General features: G+C 54.9%; 1 protein-coding gene across 2 annotated transcripts; it reads right to left on the bottom strand.

Moving 5' to 3' along the window:
• Window positions 1-4,541: 4,541 nt before the first annotated feature.
• On the bottom strand, window positions 4,542-17,379 carry SNRNP40 (small nuclear ribonucleoprotein U5 subunit 40). 2 transcript variants are annotated; one of them, XM_066982385.1, is made up of 10 exons: window positions 16,945-17,379; window positions 16,091-16,244; window positions 14,938-15,031; window positions 13,270-13,435; window positions 12,646-12,768; window positions 11,481-11,601; window positions 10,646-10,728; window positions 10,156-10,217; window positions 6,759-6,862; window positions 4,542-4,991 (listed from the first exon to the last, which is right to left on the bottom strand). In XM_066982385.1, exons 1-10 carry the CDS (start codon window positions 17,362-17,364, stop codon window positions 4,942-4,944), a joined length of 1,377 nt encoding a protein of 458 aa, XP_066838486.1. In that variant the 5' UTR covers window positions 17,365-17,379; the 3' UTR covers window positions 4,542-4,941. The 2 variants fall into 2 exon arrangements, with proteins under 2 accessions (XP_066838486.1, XP_066838487.1); XM_066982386.1 differs by having other exon boundaries at window positions 16,091-16,220.
• Window positions 17,380-17,413: the final 34 nt, after the last annotated feature.

Genomic DNA, 17,413 nt, shown 5'->3' with positions numbered 1-17,413 from the left:
CAGCTGGCCTTGACCCCAAACCACTTCCTCCTCGTTTCACCCAGCCCCAAATCCCGACTTGGACCCCCAGGGGACACCTGGCACTGATCAAGCAGCACGTCCCCCACCCTGCCTGCGCGGGGCGAAGGGAAGGGGCACGATGGAGCAAACCCAAGGGCAGCTCAGTGCACGGGGCACTGCGGCTTCCCCAGCCTCCTCCAGGAGTAAGCACACATCCATTTAACCACTGTTTCCCCAGTTTTAACATAATTACCCGTCAGCCTGCCAGTCAACATCAGCTCCTGCAGATCACCATTAACGGATCATTGTTCAGCCGGCTGTTATTGAATCGATATAGAAATTAAAATGCATTCTTCCCATTCTTTCTCAGTTGTCATCTTATCTCAGTGTCTAGCTAAAAGCACGGCAGATTACAGAATCCATCATCATTTAGCCTTTGTAGCTTGCAATATTCATAATTAACAAAAAAATTCTATTCAGTTTCTCATGTAATTTAATTAGTTTTCCATTAAATAGAGACTAAATATCATCTAATCCCCCAACAGAGCAAATAATTGTTTTCCATTCTTTTAGAAATTATCACTTGCGTATTGTAACTATCAAAATTCATTATGAGCCTCTGAGCAGCAATGGGAAAAGGTGTGAAAAGCGCTGGTGGAAGGACAGGGCAGCAATTAGTGAGGCAGGTGGGGATGGAGAGGGGGCGGCAGGCTCAGGGCTGCCCGTGGCTCTTTGCCACTGCTGCTCCGGGACCAGGTCGTGCCCAGCACGGGGCTCAGCAGCACCTGGTGCAGGATCCGGCCCCGTGCCCCAATCTGGGACACGCTGTGGTGCTCCAGATGCCTCATCTGCCTCCATCCAGGAGTGCCTGCTCAGGAGGACGCGGGATGGGGACAGGGATGGGGACAGGGATGGGGACAGCCACGCCGTGCGAAGGCAGGCAGCAGGGCTCGCAGCCGTTTATCTGGATCATGGGACAGATTTAATTTATAGAGGAAATCTCTCAAGCAAATACGTCCCTCGGAGGAATAAACCTGTTTAAGAAAACAATTTTCTCCGTGCCCGGATTACGCCTTTAATGGCTTTCTGCTGTAGTGCCCTGGAGCTCATGCTGCTCCGGTGTGGAGAAACCATCTGCGAGTGCATGTATGCATGTGCGTGCATGGGGGTGTGCATATGTTTGCATGCATGCGTGCATGCATGTGCATGCCTGTACACGCGGGGCTCAGCCAGCTGCAAGCCCTTTGCACGGGAGGGATTTGCTGCGGTTGTGTCCCAGCCAGCCCTGCAGTGGGTTCTGTCCCTGCGGGCCTCCAGGGTCCAGCACCAAGCCTGGGGGCCGGACCCCCACAGAGGTGGCGCGGGGCTGTGGCCGTGCTCGCTGGTGCAAGGATTTGGCTCTGCAGAGTGTGAAAGCTGCTCGGCTCCAAGTGCCCCTCTGGGGGCTGTTAGCGGCGAGAACCCCCATTAACTCGCCACCCTTCCAGCCCCCTCAGCAAATTAGATTAAATCCACAAATTGTTAGGACGGGGCCATAGCCACGGCTCGCTGGGCGCGTGTCCCATTACCAGCAGGTGGGTGCCGCTCCTAAATCAACTCTCGGCTCTCTCCGGGGGCCAGGACATGGGCAAACGCTCCCATTCATCTCCCACCTCCCTGACGCAGGGAACCGGGCCCTAATTGCGGATGGTAATTGGCAGCAGTAATTCAGATCTGCGGCCGCCTGCATCTCCCTCTTCACCCTCCGTTGGCATCGGATGTTTAGCTGACCAGCGAGGCCCCCAGCGCTGCGCAGATTTATCCTGCAGCACGCGGATGGGCACAGGGACCCCCCAGGGGCTGCAGGAGAGGGGCACCCACTTGTGCGGCGAGTCTGCTCGTGCTCGGGTGGCACCGCTGGGCTCTCCCGGTCCGTTTATAGGAAGGAGATGCCCTAAGAACAAATCGGCCCCACTGCAGAGCTTGCTGGGCCCCGGCCGCCCCCTTGGGGCAGGGGGATTAGTGTTAATCCGGATCATTTCCCTGATCTGGGTCACGGCTGCACGGACGCAGAGTGGATCCGTCCGCCGTCAGCTGCTCTCCTCTTCCCTCTCCTTTCCTCAGGCAAAGCTGGAGCCAGCGGTGAGCCTCGGCAGCGTCGCTCATCCTGGAGGCCGAGGCGGGTGGAAGCAGCCGGCCGCATCCAGGCACGACGCGGGCACGAGGCGGGGGTGCGGGAGGAGGCAGCGGGGCTCCCCCTGTCACCATCAGGCCCCACCGACACAACAAAATCAGGGACTTGGGGCAGGGGGAAAGAGGTGCCCCCTCCTTGGCTTCCCCGCAGGTTCCTGGGTTGCTAATTAGGGGAAAAAAAAAAAAACCCACACTCTTCTTTTACTTTTTTTAAACAAACACGTGTCAGGAAAAAAAGCAGTTATTATCTTGTCACCACCAGCTAAGCCCCGAGAGCCTCTCTTCCCTCCGACACTTGGGCATACGTTCAAATAAACCAACAAACCCTCTGAGGATTGCAATAAGGCCTATTAAGCGCTAACTGCGAGTGCCTGCACGTCCTGGCCGGGCGGCCCCAGTGAGGGGACGGAGGCTCGGTGTCGCTGCCCGGGTGGCTCCGGGAAGGGCTGGCCTGAGCCCCCGCGCTCCCAGCTCGATCCCCAGCTCTCATTTCCATGCGTTTCAGGGCATGTTATTTAATACTCTGCAGAGTTAAAAATAAATCTCCCCCTGCCTCCAGCTCTCTCCGCCTGGCTCTTCAGCTGGAGGGTGATTTGTTTGCGTTCACATGCATTCATTCACCGCGATCGGGCGACAGGTCCTCCCTCGGCTGCACCGTCCCCTCCCCAGCCCTGGCCTCCGCCGGTTCCCACCACGGGGACACGGGGACAGACCGCGGCCGAGGCAGCAGCGGCTTTGCAAGGATCTTGGGGTGCAGCAGTGCCGGGTCCAGCCCCAGCGGCCAGGAAGGTTTGAGCAGGCCGACTCGTCCCTGCTGGGAGTCGGGGGAACGTTGGGAGGTGGAAGCTGAAAACGGACCAGGATCAGATCAATTCGGTGTCTCAGGAGGCGACGTGAAGCAAACCCGGAGCTCTGCCGAGTCCGGACTTGATGCTTGAGTCCTTCAACCCAGCTACAGAGAGGGTCAGTGAACGGCACGGTCACAGACGATGGTTTCCTGCGTCCCCGAGGGCCGTGGGCAGCCTGGCTGCAGAGAGCTGAAGGACACAGCGCCAGGACAGGAACCGCTCCACGTGGTGGGGACAGGGCAGCGTCGCACACCCAAACACCCCCCACACTGGGGGATGTGCTCTCCTTGCCTTCTGGGAGGCGCAGCCACATTTCCAATCCCTAAAAGCTGCCCCATCCGTTCTGGCCCCGAGCGTGCCAACCGCCAGCTTTTCTCTTCTCCCCACGGTGGGGAGAGTAGGGGTGAGAAACACTCAGAATGTGTTTGTGCTTCTACTGTGCAAAACGCACCAATTGCCCACCTCTTAAATATCTGGTGGCTGCAGCAAAGGCCTCCTGATCAGACGCACACCGAGACTGCATGGGACAGTCCTACAGCTGGTGCGGGAGCATCGCACGTTTGCTCTTCATCATCCCACCCGACCTGCAGCCTTCCCCTGGGACAAGGCAGAAAGCCAGCGAGATGTAACACCTGAGCCACGGCAGCACGAGGAGGAAAAAAAAAGGGGGGGGGAAAGGATGGAAAGTCTAACAGCTGGAAGCTGAGATGGACACGTGCAGAACAGAAATGTGTGTGTACTCTTCAAGGCCAGTTAGTTAACATCAGGCCACCACCTGCAGCACAGGGCACCTCCCTCTGCTGTGAGTGCTCAGAGAGGCTAGCGTGGCCACATTCGGCAGCCCCAAAAAGCCCCTCCTGAGCTGATGCAAGGTGCGCTCACCCCTCCTTGTCCCAGCAATCAGCCATGGGTATCGAGGTCAGGGACACCTGTGCCAGCGAAGCCCACGCAGGTCCCTGTCCGGGGAGGCTGAGCACAGATTTGGAAGCGCTCAGACTACGTGGGACACACAGCTGAGCAGGGAAGGATGGGGATAAGCCAGTGGGGAAGGAACTTAAATTGCCGGAAGGGAAATTGTTTTCTCCCACAGCAAGTCTTGACGTCCACCAAAAAATAAACTGGTGGACAACAGCGGTGGAAATAATTGGTAAATACGTAACATACATCGAACCTGCTTGAGGGCCTGCTACCATCCTTGCTGCTCAGCCAGGGCAAAGAGAAAGGCAACCAGGCTGGTTCCTCAACTGCTGAGCCATGAATACACTGTGCTTGCCATACAACTCCCTCCTTTTACATTTATTTATAGCAGAAGGCTGGTTGTACTCAAAACAAGAAAATAGGATTCAGCAGTAGCCTGATAATTATTTCCAGTGTGGTCATTTTTATTGCCATGAATAAAAAATAAAGCTGCTCTTCTGAAGTTAAAGAATATGGCTTCCCTGGGTTATATACGAGTGTGGGCCTTGATTTAGCACTGTACAATAGAAAAGTAAAACAGAACAATAAATACCATCCACACAGTTCTTGTAAAAAGCTGTCTATTTCAGTTTTGACCATATAAAAACAACCAAGAGAAACTGGACAGGGAATATACAAGCCACCGATGGAATTTAAACAAATTGTACAAATTTCAGGTGATTTGGGTAAGGGCTTTGTAGTCTGTTGTACAGCCAAAATCAAAATCTCTTCAATTCTAAATTTTCCTGCTTCCCAAAGAAGGGAAAAAAACCAAAAACAAGCTGTACAGCAGGACCACGCAGACATCGCAGCCTGCAGAGAGGGCTGCTTGGCTCATCAAGCTGCTTCAACATTTTCCCATTGCCGCAAGTGTGAGAGGGGGCTGGCACCGGTGAGAAGCAAGTCAATCCTACTTCTGTAATCCAAAGACTTCAAGGGCACGAATCACACCGTCTTCTCAGCTTCACTGGATCTCCCCCATATACAGCCGTTTGTCACTGGACGCAGAGAGTACTGCGAGAGAGGAGGAAGGGAAGAGAGGCATACAAAAATTAAACAGAACAGTCTGAGAACTCCACTGACGGCACGCCATTTGGATTTAACTACTCATTTCTCTCACTGTAAGCTATCCGTAAAGCCCAATTTCATTTGCTCCCCAAAAATGCTTCACTGGATTACCGCTCTGACACCTCACCACACGCTGCACGTTCTGGCTGCCGTTCCCCTCTCCCAAGACAGACACAAAGGCACGCCGCCCGTGACGTCTAAGCATTAAAACAGTAAAGAGAGGCATATAAACACGCTGTTAACGCTCTCAAATACCCTGCAACGCTATTTTCTCTGCAAGGGGTGTTCAGATTGCGACTCAGGCGCGGCCAGCAGGACCACATGCCACTAGAGGGCACAGGCTCGCTGGGAAAGCTCGGTCAGGTCGCTATTATTTATCAGAAGGGCGGCAAACTGCAGTTGGCTCTCGGCTATAACGAGACACTGAGCAGCCCTAATCCGGAAAAGGCTCTTGAGGGGATTCAACACCCAAGTGTCGAGGTAATGACAACCCCATCGGGGAAGCGCTGTTCTCGACACTGACAACTGTTTCATTCAAGTCCAGGCGAGATCTGGGGGGGTTTGCGTGAAGCTCGCAGACCGATGTCTATAATCGTGCTCTCTGGGTGCTCTTCCACGCAGCTGAGTGTTGTGGGGTGGGTGGAGCGAGTTACAGGATTAACGGTCCCAGATGTTAATTGGGATCCGCCGCTGAACTCGCGTGCAATGACTGGATGGGTTTTTAATTTTTACTTTAAGATGAGCGATTGATTCACAAAAAGGAGCTCAGCGGAATACGATTACAAACAATCCGCTCCAAACTGAAGAGGAGAGATTGCTCTGCTCTTCCAGCACCGTCTCTGATCTGAAGACAGAGCAATGAATAACCAAGGAACAAGCCCATAATTCACTGCCCTGAATCCCCACCCCCAGGCTGCTGCAGAGACTGTCATCCTCGGCACCACCGAGCTCTTGGCTTCGCTTCAGGGCTGACTTGTGCCAATTTTTGGCCGAAGCAGTGTGGTGACCTGGCCGACGGTGCAAGTGTTTCTATAGAAACAAACAGTGCCCCACGGTCCTGCCCGGGCCACAAACTGCGCTAAGGAACTGGTACCAAGGCTGGTCTCAGCTAATGCTCCGTAATTGAAAGAGCTCCGAAAATGCCACTGAGAGCACCTCCTCTTCCACCACTGGTACGTAGTGCCGCTCCTTCACCCCGGAGCAGGACATCTCTGGAACGGTGATAAAAAGGACTGCACAAAGAGCCTTGTTTGCTTCTTACACCTTCTGTGAAAGTTAGAGACCCTGGGCTGACGACAGACTTCCAGGTTTCTATAACTGTCACGATGCGATCAGTAAATTCATGGTTATAAGAAACCCTAGTACCAAAAATATTTTGGGAAGTCCTGGACAGTGGCAGTAGCTCACGGCCACCCACGGCTCATGAACAGGCCATACCACCACGGGCCAGAGCTGCACTGTTGCTCACCCAGGTCTCCATCTGGGCAGGACACACAGGTGGGGTAGAGCCTCTTCACTCAGCCCAGGCCCGAGCTCCAATGGATGCCCACAATGTACGCTCCCTTTGTAGTCCTGAGCTACGGATAACACCTTCCCCCAGGCCTGTCCCTGACACTCAGGGCACTCGGCCAGTTTTTGAGCTGTTTTCTGGAGGACCAGCTCAGCCAGCCCTGGAACTATTTCCCCAGCTGACCTGATTCGGGGAGGACTTACTGATAGGCTCCTCTGGATGGAAAGCCAATTCGTTCACCGACCCAGCGTGGCCTGGCAGCTTGTACAAAATCCTCCTGGATGTGGTGTCCCACACGTAGACGAACCTACAAGAGAGTCGTGATGAGAGCAGGCGTTTCTAAAGGGAAAGCAGCCGCCTCCCACACCAACGGCTGCTTCCTGCAATGGTTCACCACCCAGGCTGTAATAACCACAGCTGTTAGCGTGGATAAACAAGGAGCCTGTCAGGAGCAAAACGCTGCGCTGCTGAATTCAGAAGAGCAAAGGTCTGAGCAGGTAGGAGCTAACACGCCAGCTCTGTGCTAAAAGCCTCTGCTGTCACAGCACTGCGGCACCATCTCATCCATTGCGGCACGGAGATGGATGAGGCCACAGAGACCCTCGGCACCGCAGCCGTACGGCAGGCTAAGGGACAAAAGAAGCGTCAGGAGAGGGGAGGACGCCTCTTACTCTTGCAAATACCTGCCTGCAAGCCCAGTGGTGGCTCCCAGTTCAGGCAGACAAGCGCTTAGGAGGAGCCTGGGTGCTCCCCCCCCAAGTCCCCGCTACGATGCCATCCCCTCCCAGCCAACAACCTGTATATATGGATTTCTTCCTGCTGGGCCATTAAAGTCATAATTCACTTCTGAGCATTTATTAGGGGGCTGATCAGATTGCATCGAGCCCTTTGATTGATCTCCTCCGGGTCCCTGCGCCGCACCGCAGCCGGGTGCTGCCCGCGTGCCTCACCTTGGCTGAAGGACAGCGCCGAGACACCGGCGCTCCTCACGCAGCGGGTCAGAAACAAACCGCTGGCACCAGGCACCACGCAGCCCTCAGACTATTCTTATCCATGGCCTCCGAGTGGGGGAAAACGGCACCTTTCTGCTAGCCACAGAACGCAGCCCGTCCCCCCGGGGGTGTCCGTCACTGCCTCCACGGCACGGAGGCCGCCTGGCAGCTAGCACTAGTTCCACCGGGGAACAAAGGGATGCTCTGACCCGTTATGGAGAGCTTCCGTAGGAGGGAGAGGCTTTTTTTATAAATCAGAACGGGAAGAGCTCTGAGAAACGCACTACAGCCAGGCAAGGTGACGCTGTATTCCACCCGCACAGCCTCCTTTCCAAACTTAACAGCTTCGCCACACGAAACGTCGTTTGTTACAAGGTTCACAGCTCTTCAAAAAAAAATCAGCGGCTTGGGAAAGCTGCCAGTGCTGGATTACACTCATACTGCCTTCTCGCTTTGCTCTTTAGGTAGGTGACTGGCATCTGAAAACAAAATCTGTCAGGGGGCAGAAGGAGAAAGGGGCAGAGCAGTAACTGGCCGCCTCAGCGCGGGGAGCAGCTCTGCCGACCTCACGCTCCTGAGGCATCGCCGCGGCCGCTTACAGGGGGCGCTGCACAGGGTGAGGGCATGAGGGGCAACCAGGCGAGAGTAAAACACGTGTAAAAGCCACCTATAACGTCACATTTCCTCCGAAGGCAGGTTGCTGCAAACGCCACTGCGCATCACCACGTCTCCGCCGCCTGAATTCAAACGTGCTTGGGATCAGCGGCCCCGTATCAGCCCCGCACGTAACCCAAGCTCTGAATGCCAGCTTGGGGTGGGACCAGTGCCACCAGCGGGGAGTGCCTCCACTTCACCTCACCCGCTCCTTCCCGTTGACAGCGCTTTGCAGATCTGATGAAGGACAAGATTCGCTTTTACAATTAGGCCTCTTCTGGTTGGAAGAGAAGTGAGCTGCTTTGCTGCCCAAAAAAGCACCGAATCCCTCACAGCACTTGTTGGTAAGGCAGAGAGGACACCGACACCAGCACAGGGCAGACGTGCTTTGTTAGAGGCTTTCATTTTCAGGCCGGTGCTATTCTTTGGATTTTCTTGAAACGTGTGAAAAGGAAGAATGAAACCATCCCACTTACGTCGCGAATATCATTTAAAGCAGCATTTCTCCAAGCACAACTATTTCATCTAGCAGGTAAGAGCTGTATCTGATGCTTTCTCAAAGCATTCTGCTGTAACGTATTTTCTGTGGCATGGCAGAACAGGAAAGCACTTTAAGTAGCTGGTTTTACAAAAAAACCTTCTGAAGGGCTCACAGAGAAAAAAAAAAATCAGGTAATTGTCCCTCCAACACAAACACACACACACTCCACATAATGCAGAGAAACAGAGTAACTATTGGGGAATTACTTCTTACCCAGACACATGAAATGTTTAATCTTGCTTTGCTTTCCCAGCAGATACTCCTCCAAAAAAAATTAAAAACCCAGGGGTAGCAGAAAGTTTTGGAGCGGCCTCATCTAACCTGCCCTGGGACCTGACTGTGTGCTCTTCACAACGAAATTTCACAACAAAGTTGCTGTCAGACCACAGAGCTACAGCAGCATCTGCAGGACTAACCTAATGGCCCAATATTTCACGCCACGCTTCAGCGTGTCAGGTTGCCCGCCCTGGGACCTGCCACAGCATCGGCGCATTAACAAACAGGTATTCATCACCACGTGCACTGCTGCTGCAGCCCAGCGGGACTGGAAAGAAGGGTCACGTCTCAGCCACCCGCCGTGACAGCCGGCCCCACTATATCTGGACAGTAAGAACTCAAGTTCTTCCTATCCTCCATCAGAAGCTCATTAATTTGCTGATTACCGCTGCTTGGACGCTGGCCTGCAGGAATTCCTGTCTCGATGTCACCGAGAGTGCATCTGGATGTGCTCCAGTGGGGACTGTATCCTTCACGGCGACCTTCAGTGTCTGGCACAGCCCCTCTGTTGGCTTCCTCCCTCTACCCAGTTTAATCCTTGGTAACCTTGCTTTACAGAATCTCTGATTTACAAGTCCAATACACGCTAATTTAGGCAGATCTATTTCCTCGCGCTTGTTAATTAAAGCGAGAATTACAAATGATCCTCGGAACACCACTGGTGCTCCCTGCTAGCTGCCACGCAGCACTCTGACTGGTATTTGTGGTCAGCACAACCCCGGCACCACTTCTCTACACTCCTGCTTCTAGAAGAGTCTCATGCGAGTCTGCTGGTACGACTGCAAGAGCCCCGGTCTACTGCCAGCTACGCTCCTGTCATCTGCTTGTCCATCTGTTGGACGCAGAGACTGAACGTAAGCAGTAATGGAGCTCTCTAGAAGGCTTCTGACAATAAGAAGAAGGATTTTACAACTATATAGTTCTCCTCCGCTGACGCAAAGGCAATATAAACACATCAGTACCATAATCGCTGCAGACAATGCTCGCAGAAGACTGCAGGGAGTTGTTTGGGCCTTTGCACCTCCCTGTGCAGTTCTGGCTCTTCATGTTAATTTTAGAGATGATCCAGCTCATTTCAGGTGCGATTGCAGAACAGTTTGGGACTGACAGTAACAGAGAAACACGGCGGTAACTCACCTGTCAGCGGATCCCCCTGCTATCTTACTTCCATCCGGGGACCACGAGCACCTCAGAAGATTCTAAAATAGAAGAATGCGCACAGATCCATTTCCAAAGGAAGATTTAGCTTTTCCCTTCCCCTTGCAATAAAATCACCAAGAGACTTTAAATATCATGAGCACCACTATAATGATCTCCCTTTGGAAGATAAGAAGGTAATTACAGATTTTATTTTATTGCTGGAAACATCCGGTGTCTTGTTATTTTACACAATGTAGATAGTAAATGTAGGAAATACTTAATTTACAGCTAATTATAGCTGAACTGAGCTAAGAAATTTTGTTACTGCGGCTTTAATTAGAATCCGACTTTGTGCATTAATCTTTCTTTGAATCCCTAGTAAAGTCTTTCTGGTTTAAACTTGAATTTAAAAAACAATTTACAGAAAACTTAATAGACAGGGGCAGCATTTTATAAACAATACTCTCTCAGTCTGTAGCACACTCACCTTTTCAAAATTATGCACGTTCCCCTGGAAAATCTTTACACATCTCTCTTTGGGGGCAAATGGTCGCACGTCCCAGATGCGAACTGCAACAGAGAGCTCACAGTAATTAGCTGGATGGCAGAGGGATGGGGGCAAGGTCAGCTTCTAATGATCAGAGACCCGGTCACATTCCTTGCTCTCTTCATAAATAGGTTTCCCCAGAAGCAAAAGGAAGGTAGCAGCTTTCCTCTTGCAGGAAGCTTTGATATGAAAGGTAAAATGCAGAAATTTATAACGGTATCAAGATCACCGCCAACGGGAAGGGAAAAATCCCCAACAACTATTAAACAAATGAGCCACCGCCTCCTTACATGAGCATTTGCTTTACGATAATACGTTTTGTGATCACAGTTCTAATAGATCAGCTTTGCTGAGCTCCCATATGCAGGAGACAGAGAGTTTGGAAACAGCACCGGCATCCCCTGCTGCAAGGAAGCAGCCAAACCAACCTGACAAAAGCAAGACCAAGATTACATTCAACTGCCTGTGCAAATAATTTGTGCCATGGCTCAAATCCCTCTTGCCCGTTGGAAGACATGACAAACCTCTCTGATACAGCTGCTCCCTCTCTGCAAAGGATGCAACTGTCATCACTGCAGCAACAGGAATTCAAACTTTATCTGTGGAGCTCATCTCCCCTGAGCCACCCCCACGTCTGACTCTTATTTTTCTACACTGAACAATTCAAGCTGTTCCTTCCTAAATGCCACACACGCGGCTACCCAAAGGCTAGCAGGAGAGGGCACGGGCTGACAGCTGTCTGCACAGCTGCGCTGTCACGTTCAGCCGGAGGTACCTGTGTTGTCCATTGCGTTAGAGAGCAGGTAAGAGCCTTCTGAACTCAGACTGAGGCCTGTCACCGAGTCTGCGTGTCCTCTCATCGTGTACGTGAGCTTGTTCTGGCGAAGGTCCCACACCTTTCAGACAGCGGACACAAAATGGCAGCTTAAAAGGGTAGCCAAGACCATCAGAAATACCGTTTCCAAACCATTTCATACAAGTACTGATCAGTCATCTGATGAAATCAGCTTTCAGTTTCAGTTGGGTGGGGTCTCAAGGGCTAAAATATAAGGCTATGATTTTGTGTGTTGTAGGAAAAAGAAAGGATTTGCCCTTTAGAAGGCTTCTTACTTAACGTGTCCAACTGCGTTAGCAGCAAGGAGGCAAATTACAGCTGCCCCATGCATGCAGGAATCCCCTTCAATGTCGCTACAGCTCTCCCAGCTCCCAAATTCCACTGACCATGGCACAGCGCAGCAGTTGTCAAAGACCCAAAATTTCATGCTGTTCTTTCCCCAAGAGTTAACGGCCGTTCACGGGGCAGTCAGAACAGATGTCCTTTCAGTGCTACACTTAGCGATGGCCTTCTGACAAGAACATGCTCCCCATGCCTTAGGTAAGACTGGAGCCTGAGGCTAAAAAGACAGCAAGACTGACTGAGCTGTGCAGCTATCAGGAGAATCTCAGCTACCAAATGAATGAAACACTGAGCGTGCTCTTAAATAAGAACTTTCCACAGTAGCAGGTGACAAAGTAAATTACAACAGCATACTGGAGCAGAGGGCAGGGAGTTGGATGTGTCACCAGATTTTCTTTAGCCTACCTCATATATGGCTCTAGAGCTTCTGGGAGAGGCAGCGACTGCCAGAAGAGCTCGCATACCATCTCAGCTCCAGTGTGACAGCAGTGCTAAGATGCGTGGCCAGGAATGCCAGGGCTGCCCAGCCAGTCACGTGGCAAACAGCCCTGAAACAACTCCCTCAGAGTTTCTTGGCCTCAGATCAAGACAGAGGTTGGACACGGGAGGCTGGCACAGTTCTTGTGACCGTAAAAATCAACCAACAGCCTTCCACATTTGTCCTTGACCAACGCAACATTTTGCACGCTGTTACAAGAGATTTCTGATGGGATGGAAAAGGTGAGCACGGCTGGAAAGGCACACAAGGATGCAAACATCATACCTTAATGTCGTTGTCAATGCCTCCAGATATGATCTGATCGCTGGTGTCGTTGAAGGTTACAGCCAAGACCTGGTATGTGTTCTGAAATGTCTGGACGGCTGCTTTTTTCCTGATATCCCACAGCTAAAAAGACACGGTGGTTATAAAGCTTACATAGAGATATTTAACAATAAAATTACAAAAAAATTTACAAAATTGCACATATATTTTGCAGAGACTCAAACCGCTCTGCTAAAATTCACTTTTAAATCTCAAAAGATCTCTACAGAAAACACAGTAGAAGGCTGGTGTGATTAAAGCATGTGACTTTCCTCGTTTAAAGCAAGAATAGGAGGAAAGAACGCAGTTCATAAGATTTCAGTAACTGCTTGCCATTTTCATGTTTTGTTAACCTGATTTAGTAGAAAAAGTACCACTGAGTAGAGCAATCTTGTTAACCCCCACCCAAAAAATTACAGAAGGAGCAAGCACATTTCATTTTTAAATCGAAGGTTTTCGATCACAAAACTGTAAGATCAAACAAAGTGTGAATTTAGCCAACTTAAATGGGAAGAACATGAACAACTCTTTCAGAGATCCCACCTTATTTTCACTCTAGACTATCTCCACACACAACACACCGACCTTCACTGTCCCATCGTCACTGCCCGTACAGACAAGCTGGGGTCCTCGCCTCGCTGGGTAGCAGGAGTTGACGAATGAGGTGTGGCCCTTCAGCCTCTTCACTCTCTCTCCAGTCTCGCTGTCCCACACGGCCACCGTCTTGTCCGTGGATGCTGAGAAGAGCATGCTGTGGAGAAGAATCCCCGTGAGCTTCTCTATTTCAGAAGCGTTGCTCCCATCCCAGCTTTGCTACTCTCTAGTCCCGAGATCAAAGCTTGAGATATCAGGTGGGAATACGTCGTTGAATCATAGAATCATTTAGGTTGGAAAACTTAAGATCAGCAAGTCCAGCCACCGCCGAACACTACCAGGTCCACCACTGAGCCACGTCCCTTAGCGCACACCCACACGACCCAAATACCTCCAAGGATGGCGACCGCCACCTCCCCGGGCAGCCTGTTCCAGCGCCTGACCACTCTTTCTGTGTAGGAATTCTTCCTGATATCCAAGCCAAACCCCTCCTGGAGCAACTTCAGACTGTTTCCCCGTGTCCTAACACTCGCCACTTGAGAAAAGAGACCAACACCCTCCTCGCAGCAACCTCCTCAGATAGTTGTGGAGTGACAAAGTCTCCCCTCCGCGTCCTTCTCTCCACACTAAGCCACCCCAATTCTCTCAGCTGCTCCTTGCATGTCTTTTCTAGTCCCTTCGCCAGCTTCACTGCTCTTCTCTGCAGTGAGGGACCAAAACCGAACACAGTGCTTGCGGTGCGCTCCTACCAGCACCAAGGACAGAGGGACAACCACTTCCCTGCTCCTGCTGGCCCCGGGGCTATTTCTGATGCGGGTCAGGGTGACGTCGGCCTTCCTGGCCACCTGGGCACACTGCTGGCACCCCCAGGTCCTTTTCAGAGGGGCAACTTTCCAGCCGCTCTTCTCTAAGCTTCTGCTGCTGCATGGGGTTCTGGTGACCCAAGTGCAGCACCTGGCATTCGGCCTTGGTGAAGGACACGAGATCGGACTCCGCCACCAATCCAGCCTACCCAGCTCCCTCTGCAGAGCCCTCCCGCCCTGAAAGGCTCCCACCCAACTTGCTGCCCGCAAACTCACTGAGGGTGCACCTGATCCCCTCGCCAAGACTGTTGACGCAAACGTTAAAAGCGGCCCCAATACTACCGAAAAGTTCGACGCCCAACTTCAAAGAGAAACGTGGAGTTTCAGCGCAGGCAGACTGACAGCAGGACAGCTATAGCGGAGGTGCTCCCACCAAACCCAATTTCTAGAGATACCTACGCATAGATCGGTTTTCTGCCTCCTCAGACCCTGGCTGGGATGACAAGACAAGAAGGAAAAACTGGCAACCTCTCGGTTCAGCTGCGGTGGCGGAAGAGCCTTCCGAAGTGACAAATTACTCCCGTGTTTTCCTTCCCTCCCCAGCCAACCGTTTCCCACACAACCAACGCGAGTGTTCAGGTTTCTGCCGACTGAAATCAAGGGCCCTCGTGGGTCGCAGGTGGCCGGGCCCGTAGAGCAGGCGCCACTCCTAACCCAGGAAAGCCACAGCACGAGCGTTTGCTGCGAGGGCCAGTGGCCGAGCGGGGGGAAGGAGGAGGCTCCGCGAGGGGCCGCGGCCAGCAGAGGACACCTTCCCTCAGGAACAGCGGCAGGAACGCGTCGGCGTGCCACCCACCTGCCGTCCGTGTTGTAGTGCAGCTCCATGACGGCCCCGCTGTGCCCCTTCAGGGTTGCGTAGTTGTCGCAGTCCCCGTAGACGTTCCACAGCACTAAGAGAAAAGGGAGAAGGAGGCAGGGGGGTTGGAACTGGATGGTCTTTGAGGTCCTTTACAACCCAAACCGCTCTACGGAAGGGCAAGGTGCGTGGAGCCACGCCTGTGCTGCGCGCGGAGCGATTCTCCAGAGCTCCCACGGAACCACAGCCGCCACCACCTCAAGGCCAGGGTGATCCACAGCAGTAAGGCAGCACCACGTGGAGCCCCAGAAGAAGAGACTCCGCTTGGAGCTGATTGACAGCTTTAGATCAACTCGATTTTATTAATAAGCCGTCGGACCTTCACCTCAGCAAGCCAGGGCATCGGTAACTGTGCCTGCAGGGTGCCGCCGCCCAGCACAGACCCACGGCGACCTCTGCGAGGGCCTTGGGAGGACCGCGATGAGCTGGGCGGGCGGCCAGCCCCACGCTCAGCACCGCCCCCGCGCCCCTCATGCTCAGGACCCCAGCTGACGCCTGACGTGAAGCCACCCCCCAGGGCTGTAGAGGCCAGCCTCCCGACAAGCTGAAAGCCCCCGGGGCCTGGCCTGCTGTCACACAAGCCCGGGATGGCCCAGGTTGGCAGGGACCTCTGGAGATCACCTGGTCCAACCCCCCGGCTGAGCAGGATCACCCGGAGCACCTTGCGCAGGATGGCGCCCAGGCGGGTTTTGATTATCTCCGGAGAAGGAGCCTCCGCAACCTCTCTGGGAGCCTGTCCCAGTGCTGTGTCACCCTCCCAGTAAAGAAGTGCCCCCTCATATTGAGCCGGAACCTCCTGGGCTTCAGTTTGTGCCTCTCGTCCTGTCGCTGGGCACAGCTGAAAGGAGACCGGCTCCATCCTCTCGACACCCTCCCCTTAGATATTTACGTACATTAACGAGCTCTCCCCTCAGTCTCCTCTTCCCCAGGCTAACCAGGCCCGGCTCTCCCAGCCCATCCCCGTACCAGAGGTGCTCCAGTCCCCTCATTATCTCCACAGCTCTCCTCTAGGCTGGCTCCAGCATCCCCATGTCCCTCTTGTCCGCGGGGCAGCCCGGGACTGACCGCCACGGCCCGGACCCGCCGTACTCACGGATGAGCCTGTCGAAGCCAGCGGAGGCCAGGGTGTTGCCGCCGGGGTGGAACTTGCAGCAGTACACCTCCCCCTCGTGCCCCGACAGCAGCATGATGGGCGCCTGCAGCGAGGAGCAGCGCGGCGGGCCCTGCGGGGGGGCAGCAGCAGCCGGCTGAGGGGGGCAGCGAGGAGGAACAAGAGAGCTGGCACCCCCTCCAACCCCCCAGTGCCCACCGAGCTCCCCCTGACCACTCTTAGCCCTCCCAGCCCCACTTCTGCAACACCCCCGAGCATCCCAGCTCCCCTTTCCTCTGCTCCCCCCGACGCCCTGAATGCCCCCAGCTCCCCCGATCCCTTCCCCAGCCCCCCCGCCACCTCAAGCCCCCCCCAGCCACCTTTCCTCCAGCCCCTCCAAGCCCCCCTAGCCCCTTTCAGCCCCTCCAGCCCCCCTTCCCCTGACCCCCCCGATCCCTCCCAGCCCCCTGAGCCCCCCTTCCCCCAGCCCCCCATACCCCTGACCCCCCCAGCGCCCCCCAAACCCCCCAGCCCCCCGATCTCTCCCAGCCCCCTTCCCCCAGCCCCCCACCCCACCCCCCAAGCCCCCCCCAGCCCCCCTTCCCCTACCCCCCCAGCCCCCCCACCCCCCCAGGCCCCCCATAGCCGCCCCCCGATCCCTCCCAGCCCCGAGCCCCCTTCCCTCAGCCCCCCCGCCCCCCCAGCCCTTTCGAGCCCCCCCAGCCCCCCTTCCCCTACCCCCAACGACCCCCCCAAGCTCCCTCGATCCCTCCCAGCCCCCCGAGCCCCCTCCCCACAGCCCCCCCCACCCCCTCAGGCTCCCCTCCGCCGCCCCCCGACCCCCCCCCGCCCCCTACCGCCTGCAGCAGCGCCCCGGGGGCCGCCTGCCCGCCCCCCCCGGCTCCCCCCCCGGCCGCGGGCGGCTCATGGCGGGGCCGCTTGGCGGGGCCGGGCACGAGCGCGAGGTCGGGGCCGGGGCCGGGGCCGGGACCGGGGCCCGGGGCAGGGCCCGGAGCGGGGCCGGGGGGGGGCCCAGGCGCGGGGCCCTTCCGCTTCTGCTGCTCCAGCATCGCCGCCCGCCGCGCGCGCCCGCCCGGCCCCCCATTGGCCAGCCGCGCCGCCTCCCGCGCCGCCCATTGGCGGAGAGCCGCAGGAAGGCCCGCCTCCTCTCGACGTCCCCTCCGGCGCGCGGCGGTGGCGTCGACGAAGCGGCGCCGGGCCGCCGGGCTCTCCCCCGGCGCGGATTGGCCGCGCCGAGTAAGGCGGGTGGATCCCATTGGGCAGCGCTTGGCGCCTGCCAGTATGGGGCTCAGGGATTGGCTGGGT

Source organism: Anser cygnoides, chromosome 24 (genome assembly GCF_040182565.1).
Source record: "Anser cygnoides isolate HZ-2024a breed goose chromosome 24, Taihu_goose_T2T_genome, whole genome shotgun sequence".
NCBI classification, from domain to species: Eukaryota; Metazoa; Chordata; class Aves; order Anseriformes; family Anatidae; genus Anser; species Anser cygnoides.
The sequence above is the reverse complement of the archived record's forward strand: the minus strand, read 5'-3'. Positions and strand labels throughout refer to the sequence as shown.